The sequence below is a fragment of the Peromyscus californicus genome, unplaced genomic scaffold, assembly GCF_007827085.1.
Source record: "Peromyscus californicus insignis strain IS unplaced genomic scaffold, ASM782708v3 Scaffold_19__1_contigs__length_69161282, whole genome shotgun sequence".
Classification (NCBI taxonomy): domain Eukaryota; kingdom Metazoa; phylum Chordata; class Mammalia; order Rodentia; family Cricetidae; genus Peromyscus; species Peromyscus californicus.
The window spans coordinates 23,648,687-23,673,130 of record NW_026294491.1 but is presented as its reverse complement, the minus strand read 5'-3'; the positions used below and the strand labels follow the sequence as shown (position 1 = coordinate 23,673,130).

General features: G+C 48.0%; 2 protein-coding genes across 6 annotated transcripts in view; both read left to right on the top strand.

The window, feature by feature from the left end:
- Dna2 (DNA replication helicase/nuclease 2) overlaps positions 1–7,876 on the top strand; it is a 32,550-nt gene extending 24,674 nt beyond the window's left edge. Inside the window, exons 16-21 of the mRNA XM_052744849.1 lie at positions 815–904; positions 1,005–1,209; positions 2,763–2,852; positions 4,445–4,627; positions 5,437–5,585; positions 6,869–7,876. Of these exons, the coding sequence (XP_052600809.1) occupies positions 815–904; positions 1,005–1,209; positions 2,763–2,852; positions 4,445–4,627; positions 5,437–5,585; positions 6,869–6,935 (784 nt within the window). The 3' untranslated portion in view covers positions 6,936–7,876. The remainder of the gene's footprint in view (positions 1–814; positions 905–1,004; positions 1,210–2,762; positions 2,853–4,444; positions 4,628–5,436; positions 5,586–6,868) is intronic.
- Positions 7,877–12,539: 4,663 nt separating this feature from the next.
- Rufy2 (RUN and FYVE domain containing 2) overlaps positions 12,540–24,444 on the top strand; it is a 37,400-nt gene continuing 25,495 nt past the window's right edge. For all 5 annotated transcript variants that reach the window (XM_052744836.1, XM_052744837.1, XM_052744838.1 and 2 more), the window contains exons 1-4: positions 12,540–12,651; positions 15,174–15,347; positions 19,978–20,095; positions 22,305–22,406. In XM_052744836.1, the coding sequence (XP_052600796.1) occupies positions 12,648–12,651; positions 15,174–15,347; positions 19,978–20,095; positions 22,305–22,406 (398 nt within the window). In that variant the 5' untranslated portion in view covers positions 12,540–12,647. The remainder of the gene's footprint in view (positions 12,652–15,173; positions 15,348–19,977; positions 20,096–22,304; positions 22,407–24,444) is intronic.

Genomic DNA, 24,444 nt, shown 5'->3' with positions numbered 1-24,444 from the left:
CTAGAAGAACAGTCGGTGCTCTTAACCTCTGAGCCATCTCTCCAGCCCTTTATTTTGTTTTTGAGACAGGGTCTCACTGTGTATCCCTGACTGGCCTAGAACTCGCTCTGTAGCCCAGGCTGGCCTCAAACTCAGAGATCTGCCCGCCTCCGCCTCCCGAGTGCTGGGACTAAAGGTGTGCACCCTCACACAGGCTTCAGTTTTGTTTTAATAGATTGGATTTTGCCGTACTGTCCAGCCTTGAAGGATCTTTCTGCCTCAGGCTCCCACCTCAGGCTTCTAGCGCGTTGAGACGGCAGACCTTTGTCCCCGCTCAATATTGAAGTTTTTAGCTGTCGGAGCTGGGGATGCGGCTCCGTTCTCCAAGTGTTTGCGGCCGTGCAGGAAGCCTTGGACTGCATCCCCAGCGCTGCATAAACCAGGCTCGGTACACACTGTGCTTCTAGCACTAGGGAGACAGAGGCAGGAGGGTTAGAAATTCAGGGTGATCCTCTGCTACTTTTCAAGTTTTGGGACCCACCCGGGATCCTTGACCCCTGTCTTAAAATAAAAAAGCAGGTGTTAGTTTCAAGCTGGATTTTTTGGGAACCAGTGAACTGACTCAGTGGGAAAAGCCCTTTGACAAGCCTAGGAGCCGAGCTGGATCCCTGGAGCCTCAGTAAAGGCGGGAGGAGAGAGCCGCCAAAGGAAATCCCCCGACCTCCGAAGGAACACCTCCTTGGGGGTGCAAAGCACACATGCACTCGTAGGTCAAGTGAAAGAACTGGTTGAGTTCTTCGGTGTGTTCATGAGCCCGAGTGTGGTCTGTTGGCAGGGCTCTGGGCATGAGCGAGAGCCTGTTCAAGAGGCTGGAGCAGAACAAGGCGGCCGTCGTGCAGTTGACGGTGCAGTACAGGATGAACAGGTGTGTGTGTGTGTGCCCCACGGCCCCGAGTGCCCCGCGTGCCCCGAGTGCCCATTTCTGTCGCCTTCCACACTGAGCTTGTGTTCTGCAATTCTTCCAGCAAGATCATGTCCTTAAGCAATAAGCTCACGTACGAGGGGAAGCTGGAGTGCGGATCAGACAAAGTGGCCAACTCGGTGATAGCCCTGCCCAACTTCAAGGACGTCAAGCTGAACCTGGAGCTTTACGCCCATGATTCTGATAACCCCTGGCTGGCGGGAGCGTTTGAGCCGGACAATCCTGTTTGTTTTCTTAACACAGATAAGGTAAAAGCAGAATGAAGAGAACTTTCAGTATTTTTTACATTTGTCCTAATATTTAAATTTCTCACTTACCAATACCTTTTGAGCTGATTACTTAAAAACAAATTTAGCACATACTCACCTACTTTCACATCTCAACACAGCATCATATGTCTGTCGTTCTTGTCTGTTTTGTTTTTAAACAAGGCTCTCGCCCTGGATGGCCTCAGGCTCCGTCTGCCTCACAAGTGTGGGCCTAAGGGTGTGCGCCACCACACCTGCTGGCCCCAGCACACTTAGGAGGGTGTTTATTCAACAGGTCATGCGTGTCAGAGTTAATGTCTTTCTCTTCTTTTTTCCTTTCTGTTTGTTTTGTTTTGTTTTTGAAGACAGGGTTTCTCTGTGTAGCCCAGGCTGTCCTGGAATTTGCTCTGTAGACCAGGCTGGCCTGTAATTCAGAGATCTGTTGCCCTTGCCTTCCAAGTGCTGGGATCAAAGACTGCCCCACAGCTTCTTTCTTTTTTTTTTTTTTTTTAAAGATTTATTTATTTATTATGTATACAGTGTTCTGCCTACATGCATGCTTGCAGGCCAGAAGAGGGCGCCAAATCTCATTTCAGATGGTTGTGAGCCACCATGTGGTTGCTGGGAATTGAACTCAGGACCTCTGGAAGAACAGCCAGTGCTCTCAACCTCTGAGCCATCTCTCCAGCCCCAGCTTCTTTCTTTCTAAGACAGTATTTTGCTGTTTAGCCCATGACTGGCCTCAAACTTGGAACAATCCTCCTGCCTTCACCTCTTGAATGCTAAGAATTTTTTTCTCATGCTCAGGGTTGAACCCAGGCCTTCCTGTATAGTAGGCAAGCCTTCCCACTGAATACATCTCACACTGCACACTCTAAAAGGAAATCCTGCCAGCCTGGTAACACACTTGTAATCCCAGCACTTGGGTTGTGGAGTCAGGAGGATCAGAAGTTCAAGATCATCCTGGGCAGTGTAGTTTGAAGCCAGCCTGGTTTACCTGAGACACTTAAGTGTATATATATATATGTGTGTGTGTGTGTGTGTGTGTGTGTGTGTATCACACACACACACACACACACGATGAAGGCTGTATGAGGATAGTGTGAGAAGACATCGCTTCTTGGAGCATTTTCTCAGGCTTGGGGGAGCCTGGGAAGCTTTTCTGCTGTATCATTTGAATAAAAGGCAGCAAGATAATGCCACTGTCAGCACCTGTGCCAGAGCCAAAGTAATGGTGAGGGCTCCTGCCAGTTACTGTCTTCCTGCCTTTGATTCCTGTGAAACAGACGGCAGTGAGAAGTGAGAGAGCCAGCCGGAGCTGTAGCGTGCTTATTATGAATTGGTTTTATGTACTTATCTGAAACTGCCTGTGCGTGCGTGCGTGCGTGCGTGCGTGCGTGCGTGCGTGCGTGTGTCTGTCTTTGTGTGTCTGTGTATTATTTAGGACTGTTTTCAGTTTATCTTCAAACCTAATAGTCAGGTCTTTGTAGCCCCCGGGTCCTTGCAGCTTAAACCTGACAGATTGCATCACTGTACCCCATTTCTCCGCTTAGGTCCCAGCTCCAGAACAAATTGAAAATGGTGGCGTGAGCAACATCACAGAAGCCAGACTCGTCGTCTTTCTAACCTCAGTTTTTATTAAGGTAATGTAGAGTTTTCAAGGCTAGTCAATATTCGTACAGAGTAATTGAATTTTGACTATTTTTTCTTGTTTTTTCGAGACAGGGTTTCTCTGTGTAGCTTTGCGCCTTTCCTGGATCTCGCTCTCTAGACCAGGCTGGCCTCGAACTTACAAAGATCCGCCTGCCTCTGCCTCCCGAGTGCTGGGATTAAAGGCGTGTGCCACCACCGCCCGGCGAATTTTGACTATTTTTTAAATATTGTTAGACTCTAAAAATATAAGATCTGGTGTTAACACTTGTTTATTAAGATAAAGGAGCCGGGCGGTGGTGGCGTACACCTTTAATCCCAGCACTCGGGAGGCAGAGGCAGGCGAATCTCTGTGAGTTCGAGGCCAGCCTGGGCTACAGAGAGAGTTCCAGGAAAGGCACAAAGCTACACAGAGAAACCCTGTCTCGAAATAACCAAAAAAAAAAAAAAAAAGATAAAGGTCAGGGGCTGGAGATATGTCTCAGTGGTTAAGAGCTGATGCTCTTAGAAAGAAATGTTATTCGCTGGGCAGTGGTGGTGCAAACCTTTAATCCCAGCCCTCGGGAAGCAGAGCTAGGCGAATCTCTGAGTTTGAGGCCAGCCTGGGCTACAGAGTGAGTTCCAGGAAAGGCGCAAAGCTACACAGAGAAACTGTCTCGAGAAAAAAACAAAAACAAAAACAACTGTTATTCAGAGACTGGAGAGATGGCTCAGAGGTTAAGAGCACTAGCTGCTCTTCCAGAGGACCTGAGTTCAGTTCCCAGCAACCACATGGTAGCTCACAACCATCTGTGATGAGATCTGGTGCCCTCTTTTTTTTTTTTTTTTTTAAAGATTTATTTATTTATTATGTATACAGTATTCTGCCTGCATGTATCCCTTCAGGCCAGAAGAGGGAGATCTGGTGCCCTCTTACATAACTCTGTCCTGGAATTCACTCTCATCTAGTCTGGCCTTGAACTCACAGAGATCCACATGCCTCTTCCTCCCGAGTGCTGGGATTAAAGGTGTGTGCCACCAGGCCCAGTGAAATGAATTCTTTCTATGGTGGCCATTGCCGTTTCTGTTCAGTATCATTGTGTAGCATACTGAGTGTAGGTCGTTAGAAACTTGACTGTGAGTGGGAGAGCAGAAAACTGAGGGGCTGGGGAGAGGACGTAGTGGATACAAGCACTTTGCTTTGCCAGCGAGGACCTGAGTTCAGATCCCCAGCACCTACATAAACGTCAGGTGTGCGTGATGGCCTCCTGTAATATCAGTGCTCAGGAGGTAGAGACGTAGAAGTCTGGTTAGCTGACTTCCCAAATTGGTGAGCTTGGGTTCAAGTGAGAAACCCTGCCTCCTTGTGTAAGATGGAGAGTGAGGAGGATACCTGACTCAACCTCTGGCCTCCTAATCCACAGGCGTCCCCTCACACACAGGCACCCAAACACATACAAACCACATACACGTGCAAAAGATGAAAATCTAAAATGTTTTAAAAGTTGGGGCAAAAAAATGTAAATATCTAGCAATAGATTCAGTAAAGGTTAAGGAACTCCAGAGTTGGGATGGTCGGTTTAAATCAGATTTGTTTCCCACGTAGGCTGGCTGCAGCCCCTCCAACATCGGCATCATCGCGCCGTACAGGCAGCAGCTAAGGACCATCAGTGACTTACTGGCACGATCTTCTGTCGGGAGGGTCGAAGTTAACACAGTGGACAAATACCAGGGAAGGGACAAGAGCCTCATCCTGGTGTCCTTCGTCAGGAGTAATAAGGATGGAACTGTAAGCTGACTGTTTGCTCCTAACTCATCTGAGCGCTTTCTTCCTCCATCTCTCCCTCCTTCCTGCCTCACAGCGTCAGCCCTAAAGCCCCGAGAGAGAGCAGGCAGCAGCTCACCATGGTAGCTACACTCCAGCTCTTTCTCTTAAAAACATTTTTTAAATATTTATTTTTATTTTATGTACATTGGTATTTTGCCTGCTTGTATGTCTGTGTGAGGGTATCAGATCCCTCTGGAACTGGAGTTACAGACAGATGTGAGCTGCCATGTGGGTCCTGGGAATTGAACCTGGGTCCTCTGGAAGGCAGCAAGTGCTCCTAACCACTGAGCCATCTCTTCAGTCCCCTTAAAAACATTTTTTAGACATTTATGTGTATATTTGTGTGTGCCTGGTGTCACTGGAGGCTAGAAGACAGTGTCAGATCCCCTAGAACTGCAGTTACGGATGGTTGTGAGCTACCATGTGTGTGCTGGGAATTGACCCCAAGTCCTCCGCAAGAGCATCAAGTGCCCTAATCCACTAAGCCAGCTCTCCGGCCTCCCCTCGTACTCTCTTTAAATAGCGGTTTAAAAACAAGGTGTGTGTATGATTGGGAGGCAGGTGGCTCAGAGGGTAAAAGCCTTGGATTTGTTTGGTGTTTGTTTGGTTTTTGGTTTTTCGAGACAGGGCGGGTGACAAGAGACCCTGTCTGGAAAACCAGAACAACAATAAAAAAAAATGCTAAAACCATTCAAGGCAACCATGTCCTTGGTTATAACAAATCAGGTATAGAACACGACTGGAATAATCAGGAATTTTCTTTCTTCCAGCTTGGCGAGCTCCTGAAGGATTGGCGACGGCTCAATGTGGCGATAACCAGAGCCAAGCACAAACTGATCCTCCTGGGCAGCGTGTCCTCGCTGCGGCGCTTCCCGCCTTTGGAGAGGCTCTTTGACCATCTGAACGCGGAGCAGCTGATATCCTTCTTCATTCCCGGGGCCTGGCGGCTTTGCTGCTGCTGCCGGTCCGTGACTAGAGTGAGTGGAGACTCTTGTGTTCTTCATGGGCGTGTTTCAGAGACCGTTGTGACTCAGGAAAGGGAGCATCTGATAGGGAGTCCCGGTCAGCCACCAGTAACATAACGATGGACCGGGATGGTCTGTGGAGGGAGCGAGGGAGAGGAAAGGGCCAGCCTGCCACTTGGAACCAGTGTCTGCAGAAATGGGCCATCCCTCCTGGTTCTGTCGCCCCAGGTATTTCTTGTTGATACAAGGCAAAGCATTATGCTGTAACTGGATCAGTCAGGCTGGGTGTCGTGGACTAAGATGCCACCTTTAGTCCCAGCACTTGGGAGGCAGAGACACCTGGATCTCTGTGAGTTTAAGGCCAGCCTACATAGTGAATTCCAGGACAGCCAGGGCTCATAGACCTTGTCTCAGAAGAAAAAAAAAGGCAAGACTGGCCTAGAGTCTTGATGAAGTTCCTGTTTCAACCTCCTGCTTGGTTGGTTATAGGCATGCTCCACAATGCCCGGCTTTCCATTATTTTATTTATCTGTCTGTCTGTTTGTTTGTTTGTTTGTTTATTTGAGACAGTCTTTCTCTGAAACCCTGGCCATGGACTCAGATTCTGCCTCTGCCTTTCCAGTGTTGGGATTAAAGCAGTGGTTCTCAACCTGTGGGTCGTGACTCCTTTGGGGCAGGTGGTTGGACGACCCTTTCATGGGGGTCACATATCAGATACCATGCATATCAGATATTTACATTACAATTCATAACAGTAGCAAATTTATAGTTACGAAGTAGCAATGAAAAGTTTTATGGTTGGGGGTCACCACAAACTGTATTAAAGGGTCACAGCGTTAGGAAGGTTGCGAACCACTGGATTAAAGGTATTCAGGACATTCAGCTCCCAGTTCCATCACAAACGGATTATTGTATGAGGAAAAGTCTCAAGTATCCCAGGTTGGCCATGAATTGATAGTAATTGAAAGTGACCTTGAAGTTCTGATCCTTTGGCTGCCACCACCTAACGGGTGGGATTCAGGCACGAGCCTCCCCAGCTGGCTTTCTCCTACTTTTCACACAGATTACTCTCTCCTCCCTCAGTCCCGCCCCGTAGGGTCTCGTGTACCCCAGGTTGTGGTCCAGCTTCCTCTGTAGCGAACAACGATCCTGAGCTCCTGAGTGCTGAGGTTGCAGATGTGCCCTGCAGCCACAGGTGTATTGTCACTGAAGCTGTCTTCCTTAATTTATCTTACATCGTGGACCTTCCGTCAAGGGAGCATGAGAGTCTCTGCCACGTGCTGGGTGATCTTCAAAGAGACTGAACACTACACCCCTGCCTCCAGCGTCGTAGGCCTGGCGTCACCTGATGCAGCTCAGGTTTGCTGGGAATCCACACTTAAACTGCGAGGATGCCTTTAGGCTAAAGGTACAAAGCGAAGTGACTGTGTTCTCTTCAAAGTTCCAGGTTTTTCTTTTCTATTTCTTACTGTAATCTTGTTAAACATGAAATTCTGTCACCGCGTAAAATTTTACTTATTAGTACCAATGTACCCCAAACTGAAAAGTCTAAATCTGTGAGTACTTCAAGTATATCTGTATATGATCGAGAAAAGTGAGATTTTCCCACCTTTAAAGGTGGATTGAAACTTTACCCCAAGGTTGAGATCTCGACAAATGGAATAGAATTTCAGGTCTAATTCCAGAATCAGAGAAGTTCTATTTAAAGATTGGATGGACTGGCTTGTTTGCGTCGCTTGAAGCCGCTCTGTGCTAAGGGGAGCGGGTGTGATTACTCTCTGAATTTTGGGTGTCCTGGTTTCAGTGTCAAATGTGTTTCCCTTTAAGCCTAGTCTTTGAATTACATCCCTGAGTCACGGTGTGCTTCCGGGAAGTTCTTCTTCCTCTTCCCCATGATCATCGTCCCCTCTTGTCCCCTCGTTAACTTTTGGAATGCAGCATTTCAATATTAGAGGAGGATTTGATATAAAACATTTTTTTTGAGAAGGAGTTTTGTTTTCTGAATTGATGCCAGCTTACAAGGTACACCCTGTTTTTATTTGGTTTAGTTATTTCCTTCTATGTACTGATGTTTCGAAAAATAAACTTACATACACGGTGACATTTTCACAAAAGGGTCCCTTCTCCTGGAGGGAAAAGTTTCTACCTCACTTAGTGGAAGTTTAAATATGTTAAATTGTTGGTGCTTCTACCTTTTATATTATTTAAAAATACAATTTAATAAATTGTTTTGTACTGGATAGACTTTACTGAGTCATTCATTAAATGATTTCTGTGTGTGTGTGTGTGTGTGTGTGTGTGTGTGTGAATATATAGATAGATAGGGTCTCATTATCCCAGGTGACCTTGAACTTCTGATTCTCCTGCTTCCACTTCCTAAAGTGCTGGGAATACTGGCGTGTGCCAACATGCCTGGTTTGTGCAGTGGCGGAGATTGAGCCCAGGGCTTTGTACATTTGCATCCCACCAACTGAGCTACCCCTCTGGCCCGAGTGGTGATTAAGCTCGGGTGTCTAGCATTTTTTCCAGTAGTGATAGGTGAAATGTTGCTCATCATGTATCGGTTACTTTTCTCCTGCTGAGATAAAGCACCATGACCAAAGCCACGTGAGGAAGAAAGTTTGGGTTTCCAGTGGGAGAGTCTCCATAATGATGCTGGGGGCATGGCAGCAGGTGAGTGAAGAGTTAACTATCATTGCTTAACATCCTTAGTTAGCTATTGTGAGAGTCGGAAGCCAGAAGTGATCTAAGATAATTTCAGTTCCTGGGAGGAGCTGAACAGAAAGATTTTTAAAGTTTTTTGTTTTTTTTTAATTTTGTGTGTGTGTGTGTGTGTGTGTGTGTGTGTGTGTGTGTGTGTACACATGTGCAGAGGTGCCTTCTGAGCCAGAAGAGGGTGGCAGAGCCCTGGAGCTGGAATTACAGGCTGTTGTGAGCCTCCCAACATGGGTGCTGGGAACCAGACTCAGGTCCTCTGCAAGAGCAGCAGGTGCCTTTAACCACTGAGCCACCTCTCCAGTCCCAATTCCAGTCACTTAGTTATTTGACGGAGTTAAGATGTTTCTGGGCTCTGAGCTTTGGGGTTGGAGTTAAGCCTCCATGAGGTCTTCTATACCCCAACAGTACAGTGTACGTTGGGGGGGGGGGATAGTAAGATGAAATGCCCTTGCAGCAGTCCCATTCCTGGACCTATTTGTAAACAAGGGAAAAGCTCCGGATTGACTGGCTTCACCTGACCCTACCTCTGGCCCCGCCGCCATTACAGGAGCTGCTCCTCCCGAGACTTAGCCCACACAGCCTGATCTAGTTATGGTCTAGACCTGAGAGTCACCCGTTTTGATCTCATCACTCAGAAGGGCCGAGGCAGGAGGATCACAAGTTTGAGGCTGGGCCTGGCATGTCAGACCGCTGATGAGTGGGTCCTGATGCCAGTCCGGTTGGATGGGTTGTTCTTAGATCAGTGCCTCCCAGCCTCTGCTCTTCTCTCCCACCCTCAGTGGGGAAGCCCAAGGCAGCTGTGCCTTTCCCCAGAGCTGCCTTCACAGATTTCAAAGCTGCTCGCCCATCTCCATCTTCGGCTGTCACCCGTGAATACACTTGCAAATTGATGATTTCGGTGATTGTCAGATAAAAGTGACCTGGTTTGGGAACGGGTTAAGAGTTTTGGCCTCTGGTGTTTCCCCATTCTCCCTCACTTTAACGGCAGGTTTCTAGAAGAGGCTGCTGAGAGCTTTTTTTTTTTTTTTTTTTTTTCTTTTTTTTTCAAGACAGGGTTTCTCTGTGTAGCTTTGCGCCTTTCCTGGAACTCACTTGGTAGACCAGGCTGGCCTCGAACTCACAGAGATCCAGCTGCCTCTGCCTCCCGAGTGCTGGGATTATTTTTTTTTTTTTTTGGTTCCATGAGACAGGGTTTCTCTCTGTAGCTTTGGTGCCTGTCCTGGATCTTGCTCTGTAGACCAGGCTGGCCTCGAACTCACAGAGATCCGCCTGGCTCTGCCTCCTGAGTGCTGGGATTAAAGGTATGCGCCACCACCGCCGGGCGAGCTTTTTTTTTTTTTTTTTTTTTAGTCAGGGTCTAGCCTCAAACTGAGGTTGACCTTAACCTATTTTCACCTGAGAGCTGGGATTTCAAATAGACACTACACATAGTCACAGATTATGCAATGCTGGGGAATGAACCCTGAGTTTCATGCATATTAGACAAACACTACCAACTGACCTATATCCCCAATCTCTCGCAACCCTGTGTGTCCTCCAGGTTCTCCTTTATGGCTCTAGTATATTCTGTATTATTTATTTACTTACTGAGAAAAGATCTGGTTATGTATGGCCATGGCTAGGCCTGAACTTACTGTGCAGACCAAGCTGGCCCCAAACTTGGCAAAAATGTTTGCCTCCCAAATGCTGGGATTACAGCCATGTGCTGCCATGCCTAAATGCTCTCCTGCTCCTACATAATAAATGTGTAGTTAATTTTACTTGCTTTTCTGGAAGGATTTAGACTATAGATCCTTTTTACTCATTTATAGAAAGAAAAAGCGAATAAGGCAGTTGTATTTCAGTTTTTTAAAAAATTGTTTTTATGTGCACAGGTATTTTGCTTGTATGTTTGTGTACAACATGTATGCCTGGTGCTGGGCTGGCACACAGAAGAAAGAGGTCATGGGACCCACTGAGACTGGAGTTACAGACAGTGACCTGCCATGTAACAGGTGGATCCCATGACCTCTTCTGGCTTACCCAGGCACCAGACACACATGTGTAGATGAATTTCTAAACAGTCCTATTAAATAAGAAACACAGAGCCAAATACAGAGGTGACAGCCGAAGAGATCAGAGGGAATAGCCACGACTAGCCTTAGCTTAACCACCATGCAGTGGCTGATCTCCAGACAAACTTTTATTAACATACAAATAAAATACCACATTTCAGCACAAATAAAATATCACCACACACATGTGATGCACAGACGTGCACGCCAACAAAACACCTATACATGTAAAAAGTGAACGCTAAGCCAGGGCTGTCACGATGGTTCAGTGGGTAAAGGCAAGTCTGCTAACCTCAGTTAAGATTCCTGGAGTGTGCATGGTCGAAGAAGAACCAACTCCTGAAGGTTGCCTTCGGACCTCCGGGGGGCCCCCCAAATAAATGGATAAAATGTCATTTTTTAAAAAGACAGACCAGAGGACAATGACACACGTACCCGACACCAGGCTACTATGGAATATTAAATCTAAGCGAGTAAGGAAAAGATCAAAGACTTGAACACGGTCCTCACAAGTCACGAACTGTAAATAAGGCCCAACCACGAGGAAAGGTGGTCCCCATAGTAACATGAGTACAGAATAAGACCAAGATAGCCAGAAGACAGTAATAAAACAACAAGGAAATTCTCACTTCACACATTCCAAGACAGCAGCCAAAGTGACACATGGCTGGTCGGACTGGGTTTCTGGGTTTGTTTGTGTCACGGTGTGGTCGGTCAAGTCCAGCACAGCACGTGCCCCTGGGCCGCATCTCGAGACCCTCTAGTGGAAATTTTGAGAAATTTTAGAGAACAGGGTTGGCTTTATTCAAGTAAATTTAAAGTAAGGTAGCCCTGGCCGGGCCGTAGTGGCACACACCTTTAATCAATCCTAGTGTGAGGACGTGATAGCCAGTCCTAACCGGATTGGCCTCCCCAGAAATGAGCTACTCTCTCCCAGTCATTAGGGTGCTCAGACCTGAGTAATAATTTACACAGGCCCCGTGATTAAAGAAACTTAATATGGAACCAGGAATCCCTTAAGGGCCGTTGACCTTTTGCTCTGGAATGCCAGGGAGAGCCTAGTGGCCTGCAGGTGAGGTAAGAATGGGAGAGTGGGCTGTGAGGTTTGAACAGCCGGCTTGCTTCTGTAAAATCTGTTTACCGCTATGGGAAAGGGGTGGAATGTTCTTTTTCTCACTATGTGTCGGGGAAGCAGTTTTCCTGCCCCGCTGTGGGTTGCATGGATTGTTTGTTTGTCTAGACAGGGTTTCTCTGTATATCCCTGGCTGTCCTGGTGACTCTTATCTGTGCAGTCACTGGGGAGGGTCGAGGTCGAGTCATCATCCGTACAGTTGTTTCAAGCTCACCCACACGTCTTTCCATGGCTCACTGATTCTCCAGGGTGAATGGTTCTAATCACCGGTGGAAGCGTACCTCCGTTTGTCCTGGGATTTTAGGAGGATTGGTTAGACATTGTTTACGCCTCCCCCAGGAAAGGAATTTTAGCAACAAACACTCCATGTTATCTTGCTTCCACCTCCTAAGAGTTGGTATTTACAGGTCCACCACACCCTTCTACAAAATATTACATTTTGTTATGTGGACCGGGTCTTTCTAGGTAGCCTTGGATGACGTGGCACTTGCTAGGTAGTTTAGAGTAACCTTGACTTTCCAGCAATCCTCCGGCCTCCGCCTCCTGCATGAGTGCTGGGATTAGCAGGGTGCACCACTGCACCCGGACTTTAGTGGAGTTCTTGCTTTTTAAAACGGTCTTGTGTTTGAGACGAGGCTGGTTTCAAACCCATTAGGTACCGGAGCCTGATCTTCAACGACCGATCATCCTTTTAACTCCCATCTCGCAAATGCTGAGATTCCAGCTCCCGTCTCTGTTAATTGGCCTGAGGTTTTCTAAAATCTGTCGGCCCACTCCGGGTTTGTCAAGATCAAAGGGAGCGGCCCGGCGCGTTCCATTAAACCCGCCCAGCCTGCGTGAAGAAAACGTTTGCAGGTGGCTTGAGGCCCCTTCTCCATCCACTTTTGGCGCTGTGCTGCGAGCCGAGCCCCGCTAGGTCCCCGCCACGCTTTCCCTGAAAGCCCTCGAAGGATCGGCGGGGACCCGATCGCGCGGCCGGCCGTGGCGTCCTCCCGCCGCCGGGGGCGCTGTGGCCGCACCGAACCGGGTCAGACGCGGTGGCCGCCGCGCGCCTGCGGGGAGCTCGCTGCTGACCCGCCCCGCCAGCCCGTGTCCCACAACGCACCGTCGCCATGGGTAAGGACAGCAGCCGCGGGGGTCACCATCCACCGCCGGGGCCGTGCAATCAGCGGGAGTTAAAGGCGGGGGGGGGGGGCTCCCGGCGTCGCCATGGCAACGCGCGCCCGCCCGCATCCCTGCGCCCCGCCCGGCCTGGGGCCTGGCTGCTGGGGGCCAATGGACGGGCGGGGACCGCGTCGCCCGGGGACAGAGATGGCTCCCACAGTCTCGCGGGTGGCGCACGGGAGGCTGGGGACGGGGAGCGGTGCGGTGCCAGGCCCCGGAAGCGCGCCCCGCGGGGGCTCGGGTGCAGGCTGGGGACGCCGAGGGAGCCGGGCCGGCTCTAGGGACTGCCGGGGGAGCGCGGCTTGCCGGCTCCTCCTGCGGCCGCTGCTGCACAGCCGCCCTCCTTAGGCTGGTCCGGTGCGGGTTACAGGTTGTGAGGAGCACTCTAAAAAGAGAATGCCTGCCGATTATGAAACGGCAGGTGGTTTCACCGCCGGGGTGGGGAGAGGGGAGGAAAGGATGCGTGCCGACCCCTCACCATCCAGCCTGGCAGTGTTTAGAGTGCGGAACCTAGAGAGCTGAAATCCAAATCATAACAGAGGACCAGAGCACTGGGGACTCTGTTTTGTTGTTGTTTTGTTTTGCCCAGAACCAGAAAAAAATGGACTTGTGTTTTGTTTTTGAGACAGGTTCTCGCTATGTAGCCCTGGCTGTCCAGGAGCTCGCTATACACAGCAGGAGGAACGGAGATCTCCTGTCTCTGCCTCCCTGGTTCTGGGATTAGCATCACGGTGCAACTGCTTTGCTGTTTTGTTTTGAGACCGGTGTGCCACTAAATAGCCCAAACTGCTCTACTGAACGCCTGAACCACCCGATGTGTCGTTTATTTGAAGGTGTTTGTTTTTGAAACAGGTCTCACTATAATAACATTGGCTGGCCTGGAACTCCGGGTAGACCAGGCTGCCCTCAGACTCAGAGATTACCCCCACCCCGGGCCCCCATCTCTGCCTCACAAATGTTGTGATTAAAAGCACACCGCCACGCCCGAGCGATATAGAGATTACGAAATGTTAGCCAAGTGCTTTGTTTTTCACATCTCAGTTTTCTCATCTTTGCAGAAAATATTTGGGCCACTTGGCTGTGTTTGGAGTGTTGGGGAAACACCTGGTTTTTAAAAACAATGTTAATGGTGTGTACCTGAGTGTAGGGGCCTCCAGAGGCCCCAGGTGTTGGATCTCCCTGGAACTGGAGTTGAACAGTTGCCATAGGGGCTGGGAATTAATTACCTTGGGTCTTCTGGAAGAGCAGTAGATGGTTTTAACCTGAGCCCTCTTTCCAGTGGAGACTAGAATTATTATTTATTTATTTATTTTGTCTCTTTCTTTTCCGGCTGTCTTTTCTTTTGATTTGGAGGTTGTGGTTTTTGTTTTTTGAGACACTGTGTAACCCTGGCTGGCCTGGAACTGACCTCCCGGTTGCTGAGGTTCAAAGCACGGGGCCACCACCTGGGATTGAGCGCTTTCTTCCTTAACCTCGTATTTGTCAGGGTTTTGGTTTTGTGTTTTTCCCCTGCGATGTGTGTTCTGGGGGATTCTGGAATCTGGTAACTTTACCTTTTATTTTGTGGCCAGTGTATTTTGAACTTTTTGCAATACAGAATTGGGGGGGGCGGAGGGGGGGGGAGGGCAGAACAGCCTCCTGGAGTTACAGGTAAACCATCCTAATGGATTCTGGGAACCAAATTTTGGTCCTTTGTAAGAACAGCAAATGCTTTTAATAGCTGAGCCATCACTTCAGCCTCTTATTCTTGGAAATCATTAGACCTTACCCACTGTCCACCTTTTATAAGACTTTTAAACATGTGGCTTATGTTCCCAGGCTTATCTCCACAGGAAGTCATTTTACTTTAATGTTTTTAAGTGCTGGGTAGTAGGGTGCCGGCTTTTAATCCCTGCACTACAGAGGCACAGGCAAGGGATCTCAGTGAGTTCGAAGCCAGCCTAGTCTACAAAGTGAGTTCCAGGACAGCCTGGGCTACATAGAGAGACCCTGTCTCAAACAAACAAACAAACAAACAAACAAAATGTTTTTAAGTGTGTGTGTGTGTGTGTGTGTGTGTGTGTGTGTGTGTGTGTGTGGTAGGTAGGCACAGATATGCCATGGCTGGTTGGTGGTGGTCACAGGACAACTCTCAGGAGGTCTTCTCTCCTTCTACCTTGAGGGCTCTGGATGGAGCGCAGGTGGTCAGGCCCCCCACAAGTGCCTCTCCCTCTGAGCCACCTGGCCAACCCAGAAAATAAAGCTCGTTCCCTGTGTGGAGTCTTGAGGATAGATCATAAGCCTTGGCCGCAGTGGGCATGGCGTTTTGGCTGTGGCTTGTGAGAAAGAGCTAAAGAGGTCGTGTCCTGGCACCTTGGCCTGAGGACATATCCGATTGCCGACCACAGAAAAGCAAACTGTGTTGATTTCTGTGGGCCGGGACAGATCTGTGAACTTGCCGTTGAATGATGTTGGACTTTTCTTGTGCTTTTCAGCTACAAAAGACCCCACAGCTGTGGAGAGAGCCAACTTGTTAAACATGGCCAAGCTGAGCATCAAAGGGCTCATTGAATCTGCCCTGAGCTTCGGCCGCACTCTGGACTCGGACTATCCCCCCCTCCAGCAGTTCTTTGTGGTTATGGAACACTGTCTGAAGCATGGCCTTAAAGGTATCGCGAGACTTCGGAAATCAGTGCACCTTACCATCCCTCTCTTTGCACCCTAAATACCCTTGAGGAATGGTTTTGAGGCTGTAGCTACCGTTATTTTGCATTTTAAAATACTAACTGTCGGGCCAGTGGGATGGCTTCGTGAGTAAGGGCTTGCCACACCAGCTGGAAGGCCTGAGTTTGCTCTTTGGAACCCAGGTTAAGGTGAAGGAGAGAGATTAAATAATCTTGTGGCCATGTCCCACACATACACACAATAATAATTTAAAAAAAAATTGAGTGGGTTCATTTCCTGGTAGATGATCTTCAGAAAATTTTAAATAATTGGAGAAAAACATACTAGAGTCCTTTTTTTTTTTAAGAGAGAGAGAGAGATCCCTGTATAACCCTGGCTGGCCTTGAATGTACTGTATAGACCAGGCTGGTCTTGAACTCACAGAGATCGGTCTGTCTCTGCCGCCCAAGGTTTGGGATTAAAAGTGTGCACCACCATGCTTGGCCTGATTACATGTTTTTTAAATGTTTACCCTTGAACTGATTTTCATTTCCTTGGGTAATTTTAAAAAAATTATTATGTTTATTTACACACACACACACACACACACACACACACACACACACACACACGTGTTGAGTGCACACGAGCATAAAGGTCAGAGGGCAACCTGTAGGAGGCAGATGCCTTACCCACTGAGCCATCCCACCAGCCTTGGATTTCTTTTGAAACTGAAACTGAGTGGTGATGCTGGCATGAACTCCTTAATTAGTTTGAACCCTGTTGAAGAAGTCAGTCAAAAGTAGATTGTTGAGCTAGAAAGGTCTTCAGAGCATGAGGACATATGGAAAAGTGACCTCGGACCCAGGTTGCCATAGAAACAAGTGACCTAGGAAAGGATGATGGTCTGCTACGCAGCTCATATGGAAGGTTGTTACATGGGAAACGTGTGTGTTTTTTGAGGGTCTCTGTGTAGCCTTGGCTAGCCTGGAACTCCCTGTATAGACCAAGCTAGCTTCCAACTCACAGAGATCCGTTTGCCTCTGCCTTCCCCGGGCTGGGGTTAAAGGTGTGCTCCAAGCTGGGGTGGTCGTTTCGTTTTGAGACAAGGAATTGGCCAGTGGCCCAGACTGGCCTGGGACTTGCTGTGTGGCCCAAGCCTCCCAAGAGCTAAAACGGTGGGAGCCTCCTCTGTGCAGAGGGCAGAGGGCTTTATCAAGGACTCATACAACTCAGAATGAACTCAGAACGTTTGGGGTGAAACACAGGACAGCAGGCTGGGAAGGAGGCTTAGTAAAGTTGGAGGACTCAGTTTGATCCCCAGTAACCACATAGCAAGGTTGTAATCCTTGAACTGGGGAAGTGGAGGCAGGAGGGGCCCAGCTAGCTTAGTTGGGGGTGCACTGGTCCCGGGGGAGACCCTGTCTCAAAACATGAGGTGGATGGCTCTTGAGGATGCCACCCAAGGTTAACCTCTGGCCTCCATATACACCTGCGCAGACACACAAAATAACACGACAAACTGGGCTGTTTAGTATTCACCCTTTAAATGTATACTGGATAATAACAATTCTTTTACTTAAAATAACAAGCCAGGCGTGGTAGTCCATACCTGTAATCCCAGCCTGTGGAGGGTGGAGGCAGGAAGATCTGGTATTTAAGGTCAAGAGCGAGTCTGAGGCCAGCCTGTGTTGCCTTGGGGTGTTTGTGGTGGCACAAGTTTATGTGTATGTCTGTATGCCATGTGTGTGAGGTTACCCGAGGATTCCGGAAGAGGGCGTCAGATTCCCTGGAGCAGGAGTTAGAGACGGTTGGGAGCCCCTGTGGGAGCCCGTTCTCGGGTTCCTCGTGGCTTTACCCAGCAGGTCCGCATAGAGGATGATTAGGACCACGGGCCTGAGTGCAGGTGTCTGAGATGGTCTGCACTTGGCTGTGCTGGGGGAGGAGGTCTTTTGCTCCACCCCTTGGCGTCTCTATAAAAACCCTGGGGCAGAGACAGTCGGGGCCCGTTGGAATAGGTTCCAGGCCCTCTCGAGGCTATCCTTTATTTTCTATTTGTTTATCTCCGCGATATTCTCCGCAATAAATCCTTCTATCTAATATTTCCTGCTGCTCGCACTCAAGAAAACTCTGGGGAACTGTGGGGGTGGTTGGGTAAACGCCCCACAAGCCCCCTGACCTGGATGCTGGGAACTGAATTCTAAACCTCTGGAGGAGCAGCAAGGGCTCTTGACTGCTAAGGATTTTAAAATTTATTTTAATTATTTTAATTAAGTGTGTCTGTATGTGGGTATGTATTCATGAATGCAGGCCACCAGAGGCCTAAGGCGTTCCAACCTTTGGAGCTGGAGTTACAGGTGGATGCCGGGGCTGACTCAGGTCCTCTGGAAGAGCAGTCTATTCTCTTAACCCCCCCCCCCCCCCAGCCATCTTATCAGCCCATCTCCCAGGTACTTTTATTGCATCAGGAAATTACCAGTTATGTGCCAGGGTGTGAGTGTCGGGGGTCAGAGGACAACTTGCAGGAACCATTTCGGCTCCTTCCTTCCAAGGTGTGTCCTCGGGATGGAATTCTGCTGTCACGCTTGCACGGGGGTGCCTTTACCGCCCTGGAGCCAGCTCCAGCCTGCCTCACTTTATATGTTTTGTTTTTTTTAAAATAGCAATGATAAAAATCTTTCTTCTCCCCTAAATTGCTGAATTGGAATTTGATAATCATGGCCAAAATAGTTAAACTTTATTATTATTATTTTTTATTCTTTTATTTATTTATTTTCAGAAAGCATTATCCTTTATTTCCTAAGGACAGTGAATGATTGTAGTCACAGGCTTATCCTTGTGCATCATTGTAACGCTATTTAGCCGTGGTGATTTTTCCCCCCACAGTAAAGTTGCTCTCGGTGGCTGCCCTTGCTTAGGTGATACCTGTGATAGCCACATTGTATCTGCGGAAGGCCTGATTTTTCTTTTGATGATGGCATTTGTCTATGCACTGCCTGCATGCAGTGCCCAAGGAGACCAGAAGAGGGCATCAGGTCTCCTGGAGCCACCTGATAAAGATTGTTGAGACCCAAACCCTTGTCCTCAATAGCAGCAGCCTGGGACAGGCTCTCTCTTGTAGCATACTTGCTGTGTGACTGAGGATGACCTTGAACTTTTTTTTTGGGGGGGGGGGGTGGCTTTTTGAGACAGGGTCTTTATGTAACCCTGGCTGTCCAGGAACTTGCTTTGTAGACCAGGCTGGCCTTGAACTCACAGAGAGTACTCAGGAGTGTTGGAATTAAAGGCCTGTGCCACCGTGCCCAGTACCCTTGAACCCTTGATCCTGATGCTTCCACTTTCCACTTCCCTGATTACAGGCATAGGCTATGGCATCAAGGTTTTCATGGGACTTTGCTCTAGGCTCAAACCCACGGCTTCCCACGTGATAGGCAAGCAGTCTACCAACCGAACTGTATCCCGAGCCCAGACGTTTTTATGACATCTGATGTCAAAATAAAAGTTGCAATTTTACGTATTTAGAAGGAAAGCAACTTTACTATGCTTTCCTTTTTTTTTTCTTCAGTCCTGGAGATTAAACCCAGAGCCGCGTGCATTCTAGGCTAGCATTCTGCTACTGAACTAAATCACCTATACCGTCAGAGCTCTTAACATGTCTCATAAATTTTGAGACAAGTTACTGCAGAGTTTCTCGACTGATTGTGAACTTTCTCTGTAGTCCATGGAGGCTTAAACTTGACTTTTCTGCTGCGGCCTCCCAAGTGCTAGGATTCCAGGTGTGTGCCCCCAAACCTGGCTTTGTGCTCGATTTATTCAATAGACTTATGAAGATGATCCTGCTAGGGCCATCAGCTCTTTTTATTTTGGTATTGGTAAAGAAAGACTCAGGCCATCAGCTCTTTTTATTTTGGTATTGGTAAAGAAAGACTCAGGCCATTATTTAGTTACGTACCTGGATGTTCCTGATTTGGAAGAACAGCTAAGATGTATGTGTGTATGTACATGTGTATGTATGCATTTACTGATTTCTGATGGTACTAGGGATTAAACCTCCAACCTTGTGCATGGTAGACAAATGCTCTACTGAGGTATGTCTCCTGTCTCCAGCCTTTTCCCTTTCTATTGATACAGGATGTCACTAGCTACCCAGGCAGGTCTTGAACATCTGATCCTCCTGTCTCAGCCTCTCATAGAGCTAAGATTGTAAGTGTATGTGTGTGTGTGTATGTGTATGTGTGTGCACGCATATACAGAGGCCAGAGCAGGACAGTGTCTTTCTGTCGCTCTCTGCCCTATTGCCTTGAGACAGGCTTTTTGACTGAACTGGAAACTCATAGTTTCACTTGGGCAGGCTAGCCAGCAGGCCCTCATGGCTGCCCACCTCCACCCTCCAATGCTGGGGTTGCAGGTACACACACACACACACACACACACACACACACACACACACACACATGCACACATGCACACACAGCCATGCCCAGCTTGTCAGGTGGGTGCTGGGGTTTGCTCAGGTCCTCATCCCTGAAGAACGGGCAGTGTTAGCCCGTCTCTCCAGATCTGTAACTAAATACTTAAGATGATGTCACTCCCGTTTCGCGAGTTGAAATTGTACTTTGTAATTTTTTTTTCCAGTGAGAAAATCATTTTTGAGTTATAACAAAACTATTTGGGGCCCTCTGGAACTGGTGGAGAAGCTGTACCCAGAAGCAGAGGAAATCGGAGCGAGTGTCCGGGACTTGCCTGGCCTTAAGTAAGTATGTCTGGTCATCCCCAGAAGTTCATGTGCCGGCCTCTCCGTACTTAGTCTAAGGATTGCTTCCGTTTTCCCATCAGAAGCCCAGCTCACTCTATAACTCAGCCCATCCTGGCTCCTTCATTAAGTTTTCCTAAGTCCCTTCATCAAGAATTAAGAATTCGCCACTAAGAAGACCAGCAGGGAGGCTGAGGCTGGCAGATCTCTCTATGTTCAGGGCCAGCTTGGTCTATATAGAGATTTCCAGGCCAGCCAGGGCCACATAGTGAGACCCTGTCTCAAAAAAAAAAAAAAAAAAAAAAAAAAAAAATGTTGAAAACTTTTCTCAGGTAAGAAATTGTTTTTTTTTTTTTTTTTTTTTTTGGAGGGGAGAGTTGAGACAAGGTTTCTCTGTGTAGCCCTGGCTGTCCTGGAACTTACTCTGTAGACCAGGCTGGCCTCGAACTCACAGAGCCCACCTGCCTCTGTGCACCCCCCACCTCACCCTACCCCACGCCCTTGGAATTAAAGGCGTGTGCCACCACCACTGCTCAAGAGTTGATTTTTTTGAGACAGGGTTTCTCTGCGTAGCTCTGGCTGTCTTGGTACTCACTCTGTAGCCCAGGCTGGCCTCGAACTCACAGAGCTCTGCCTGTTTCTGCTTCTGGAGTGCTGGGATTAAAGCATGTGCCACCACGTCTGGCTCCACCATTTTTTAACTTTTAAATTTTGATATTTGTGTGCGCGCGCGCACATGAGCACATATGTATGATGTAGGTGTGTGGGAGTGAGGGCATGTGGGTGTCATGGTGGTCAGAGGACAACGTTCAGGGTCAGCCCTCTCCTTAGACTGTGTGACCTGAGGCTGGAACTCAGGTCACCAGGCTTGTGTGACAAGCACCTTTTACCCACTGTACCCTCTCACCAGTCCTTACGAAGATGACGACTTAGTCGTTTTGTTCCCCCCAAACATTTATGTCTATGTGTGCACATGTTCGAGTGTGTGTGCTCGTGTGTGCTTGCGTGAGCACACACAAAGGCACACGTGCCATGGTGTAGATGTGAAGGCCCATCCCACTATATAACCCCTCTTAGAGAGGTGTAATATTCTAGAGAGCTCTTTCTTCCGAAGCATACGGTGGTACTTAGTAACTTGAGGCTGGAGAGGTTGCTCAGTGGTTAAGAGCACCAGCTGCTCTTCCAAGGAACCTGTGTGTGTTTCTTAGCACCACGTGGTATCTCTAGTCTCAGGGGAGCCTACACCCACTCTGGTCTCCACAGGCAGGCACTGCACCTACATGGTGCACAAACATACATTCAGGCAAACACATGCACATAAATAAAAGTAAAATCTAAAAAACTCCCCCCAAGCCCCCCAAACCTTACCAGAGCAGGTTTTGCTGACCTCTCAAGATAAAATTGCTTGCTCAAAAAACTAGCCTAAGTCAGGCGGCGGTGGCACACGCCTTTATCCCGGCACTCTCTGTGAGTTCGAGGCCAGCCTGGTCTACAGCGGGAGATCCAGGACAGGCACCAAAACTACACAGAGAAACCCTGTCTCCAAAAAAAAACCAAACAAAACAAAACAAAACAAAAACAAACAAACAAACAAACCAAACTAGCATAAGGGGCTGGAGAGATGGCTCTCCAGCTCTTTGAGGGAACATGGGTTTGGTTTCTCAGCACCCGCGCGGTGGCTCCCAGCTGTTTCTAACCCCATCAGGTTCCAGGGGATCCGATGCCCTCTTGTGGCCTCTGCAGGCACTGCATGCATGTAGATGCGCACAAAACAACCATACACATAAAATAAAATTAGAAACCAGCATAAGGACTGAGGAGATGCTCTGTGGGTCAAGTGCTTAGCCGCACAGGCATGAAAACCTGAGTTTGGATCTTCAGAACCCGTGTGAAAACCAGGTGCCTTGGGTGAGGAGGCCGACAGGCAGAGCCTAGAAACCCTCCCTAGGCAGCACAGTTTAGGTTCAGTGGGAGACCATGTCCAAAAATAAAGTGGAGAAGTGATAAAGGCATCCCGAGATCAGCCTCTGGTTTCCACGTGTGCCCTCTTGGCGGAAAGAGCACAGGTGTGCCTTGCACACCCACACACATCAGCGTCAAGGTGATAAAAATGCCTCTTTTGGTCAATGTGTACTTCAGCAGATACAGAGTATGTGGCCGTGATTTTAGCACTAAGGCTGATTTCTAACCCGTTGGTTCTTCTTTCTAGAACCCCCCTGGGTCGTGCTAGAGCGTGGCTCCGATTAGCCCTCATGCAAAAAAAAATGGCCGATTACCTGCGTTGCTTAATTATCCAGAGGGAGCTCCTGAGGTCAGTATCATTAAGTCATGTTCATTTTTTAAAATTTCATTTATATCTTATTATCCAAAAAAGAAGTGAAGATCTATGAAATACCGTAAAACAAAAGACCAAAATGAGAAGGCAAAGGACCCCGTAGGGACATAACACCAATGCAAAACTAGCCTAGTACGAATACCACTAGCTTCTTATCCCGCAACATGGGGTAACTTAAGCTTGTTTCCAAGTTGATTCCCTTCCTCTGAATTGTAATTTTGTGGACACAAATTTGCATTGGGATTTGGGGATCTAATTGCACATTTCTTCTTAAGATCTTTAATGTCCAGATGAATGCTTCAGCTATATCATGAGCATTGTTGAATTGAAGGTCAGATGTTGAAGACAGCTTTCAGAGCAAGGCAGTCAGTCTTTGAGGGGAGTGGGCCCAGGGCAATTCTCGTCCTGACTCCCTTGGCCTGCCTCTGGGCTGTTTGGGGAATACCATCCTGTGTTTAGGTTTTTGTTTTTGTTTTTGAGACAGGGTTTCTCAGTGTAGCCTTGGCTGTCCTGAAACTTGCTCTGTAGACCAGACTGGCCTCAAACTCACAGAGATCCTCCTGCCTCTACCTCCAGAGTGCTAGGATTAAAGATGTGCGCCACCACTGCCTGGCCCCTGTGTTTGGCTTTATTTGTGACTCTGGTTTCACGTCTCAGTTTTTCCATTTGTTAAATGAAAATGGCCATAGTTGAAGCTCTGGGATATCTCAGCAGTATTCTGAGGACCAGTTAAAGCTGTAAGTGATACACGTGTGACTTGGTGGCACCAGAGCTTGCTTTTCCCGATTATAAAACACTGGTAACTTCATTTTTAGACTATTCTCTTTGCAACTGTCTCTCTCTCTCTGTCTCTCATCCGGGTCCCATACAGCACAGTCTGATCATGAACTGCTGTGTAATCAAGGATGACCCTGAGGTCTTGATCCTCTTGCCTCCAAGTACTAGGATTACAGGTGTGCACCACCATGCCTGCGGAGAAGTCTTGCTGGGACACTTTTTAGACTGTAGTTGTCCATGTGTCCTTAGTTGACGATTATCTACCCATTAAGAATACTTAGAGGGCTTGAGAAATGGCTAAGTGGTTAAGAGCACTTGTTGCTCTTCCAGAGGACCAGGGTTCTGTTTCCAGTACACACATGGCAGCTCACAACCATCTAATTCTGGGAGATCCAATGATTTCTTCTGGCCTTTGTGGGCACCAGGCACACACATGGTGCACATACATACATGCAAACAAAATGCTCATACATGCTGGGCGGTGGTGGCCACGCCTTTAATCCCAGCCCTTGGGAGGCAGGCGGATGTCTGTGAGTTCAAGGCCAGCCTGGTCTACAGAGTGAGTTCCAGGACAGCCAGGGATACACAGAGAAACCCTGTCTTGAAACCTGCCCCTCCCCCCCAAAACATGCTCAAACACATAAAGTAAATCTGTTTGTTTGTGACAGGGTATCACTGTGTGCTGTGGGATGTTCTGTATGTTAAATGTGTTGCTCTGATTGGTTAATAAATAAAACACTGATTGGCCAGTAGCCAGGTAGGAATATAGAGAGAGGAGAATTCTGGAAAGTGGAAGACTGAGTCAGAGAGACACTGCCAGCCACCACCATGAGAAGATGTTAAGAGAAACACTGCCAGCCACAGTGATAAAAAACAACATGTTAAGATACCAGTAAGCCACGAGCCACGTGACAAAGTATGGATGAATAAAAATGGGTTAATTTAAGATACAAAAACTAGATAACAAAAAGCCTGCTGCGGCCATACAGTTTGTAAACAATATAAGTCTTTGTGTGTTTACTTGGTTGGATCTAAGAGGCTGTGAGACTGGTGGGTGAGAATGATTTTTCCCTAACCGTGGGCCAGGCAAGATAAAAAAAAAACTCTAGCTACAACTCTGTAACCTGACTGGCTTGGAATTTGCTATGTAGACGAGGCTGTTCTCTAACTCATAGAGATACTGAGTGTTGGGATTAAAGGCGTGAGCTGCCACAGCCAGCTATTCCAAAGGTCTTAA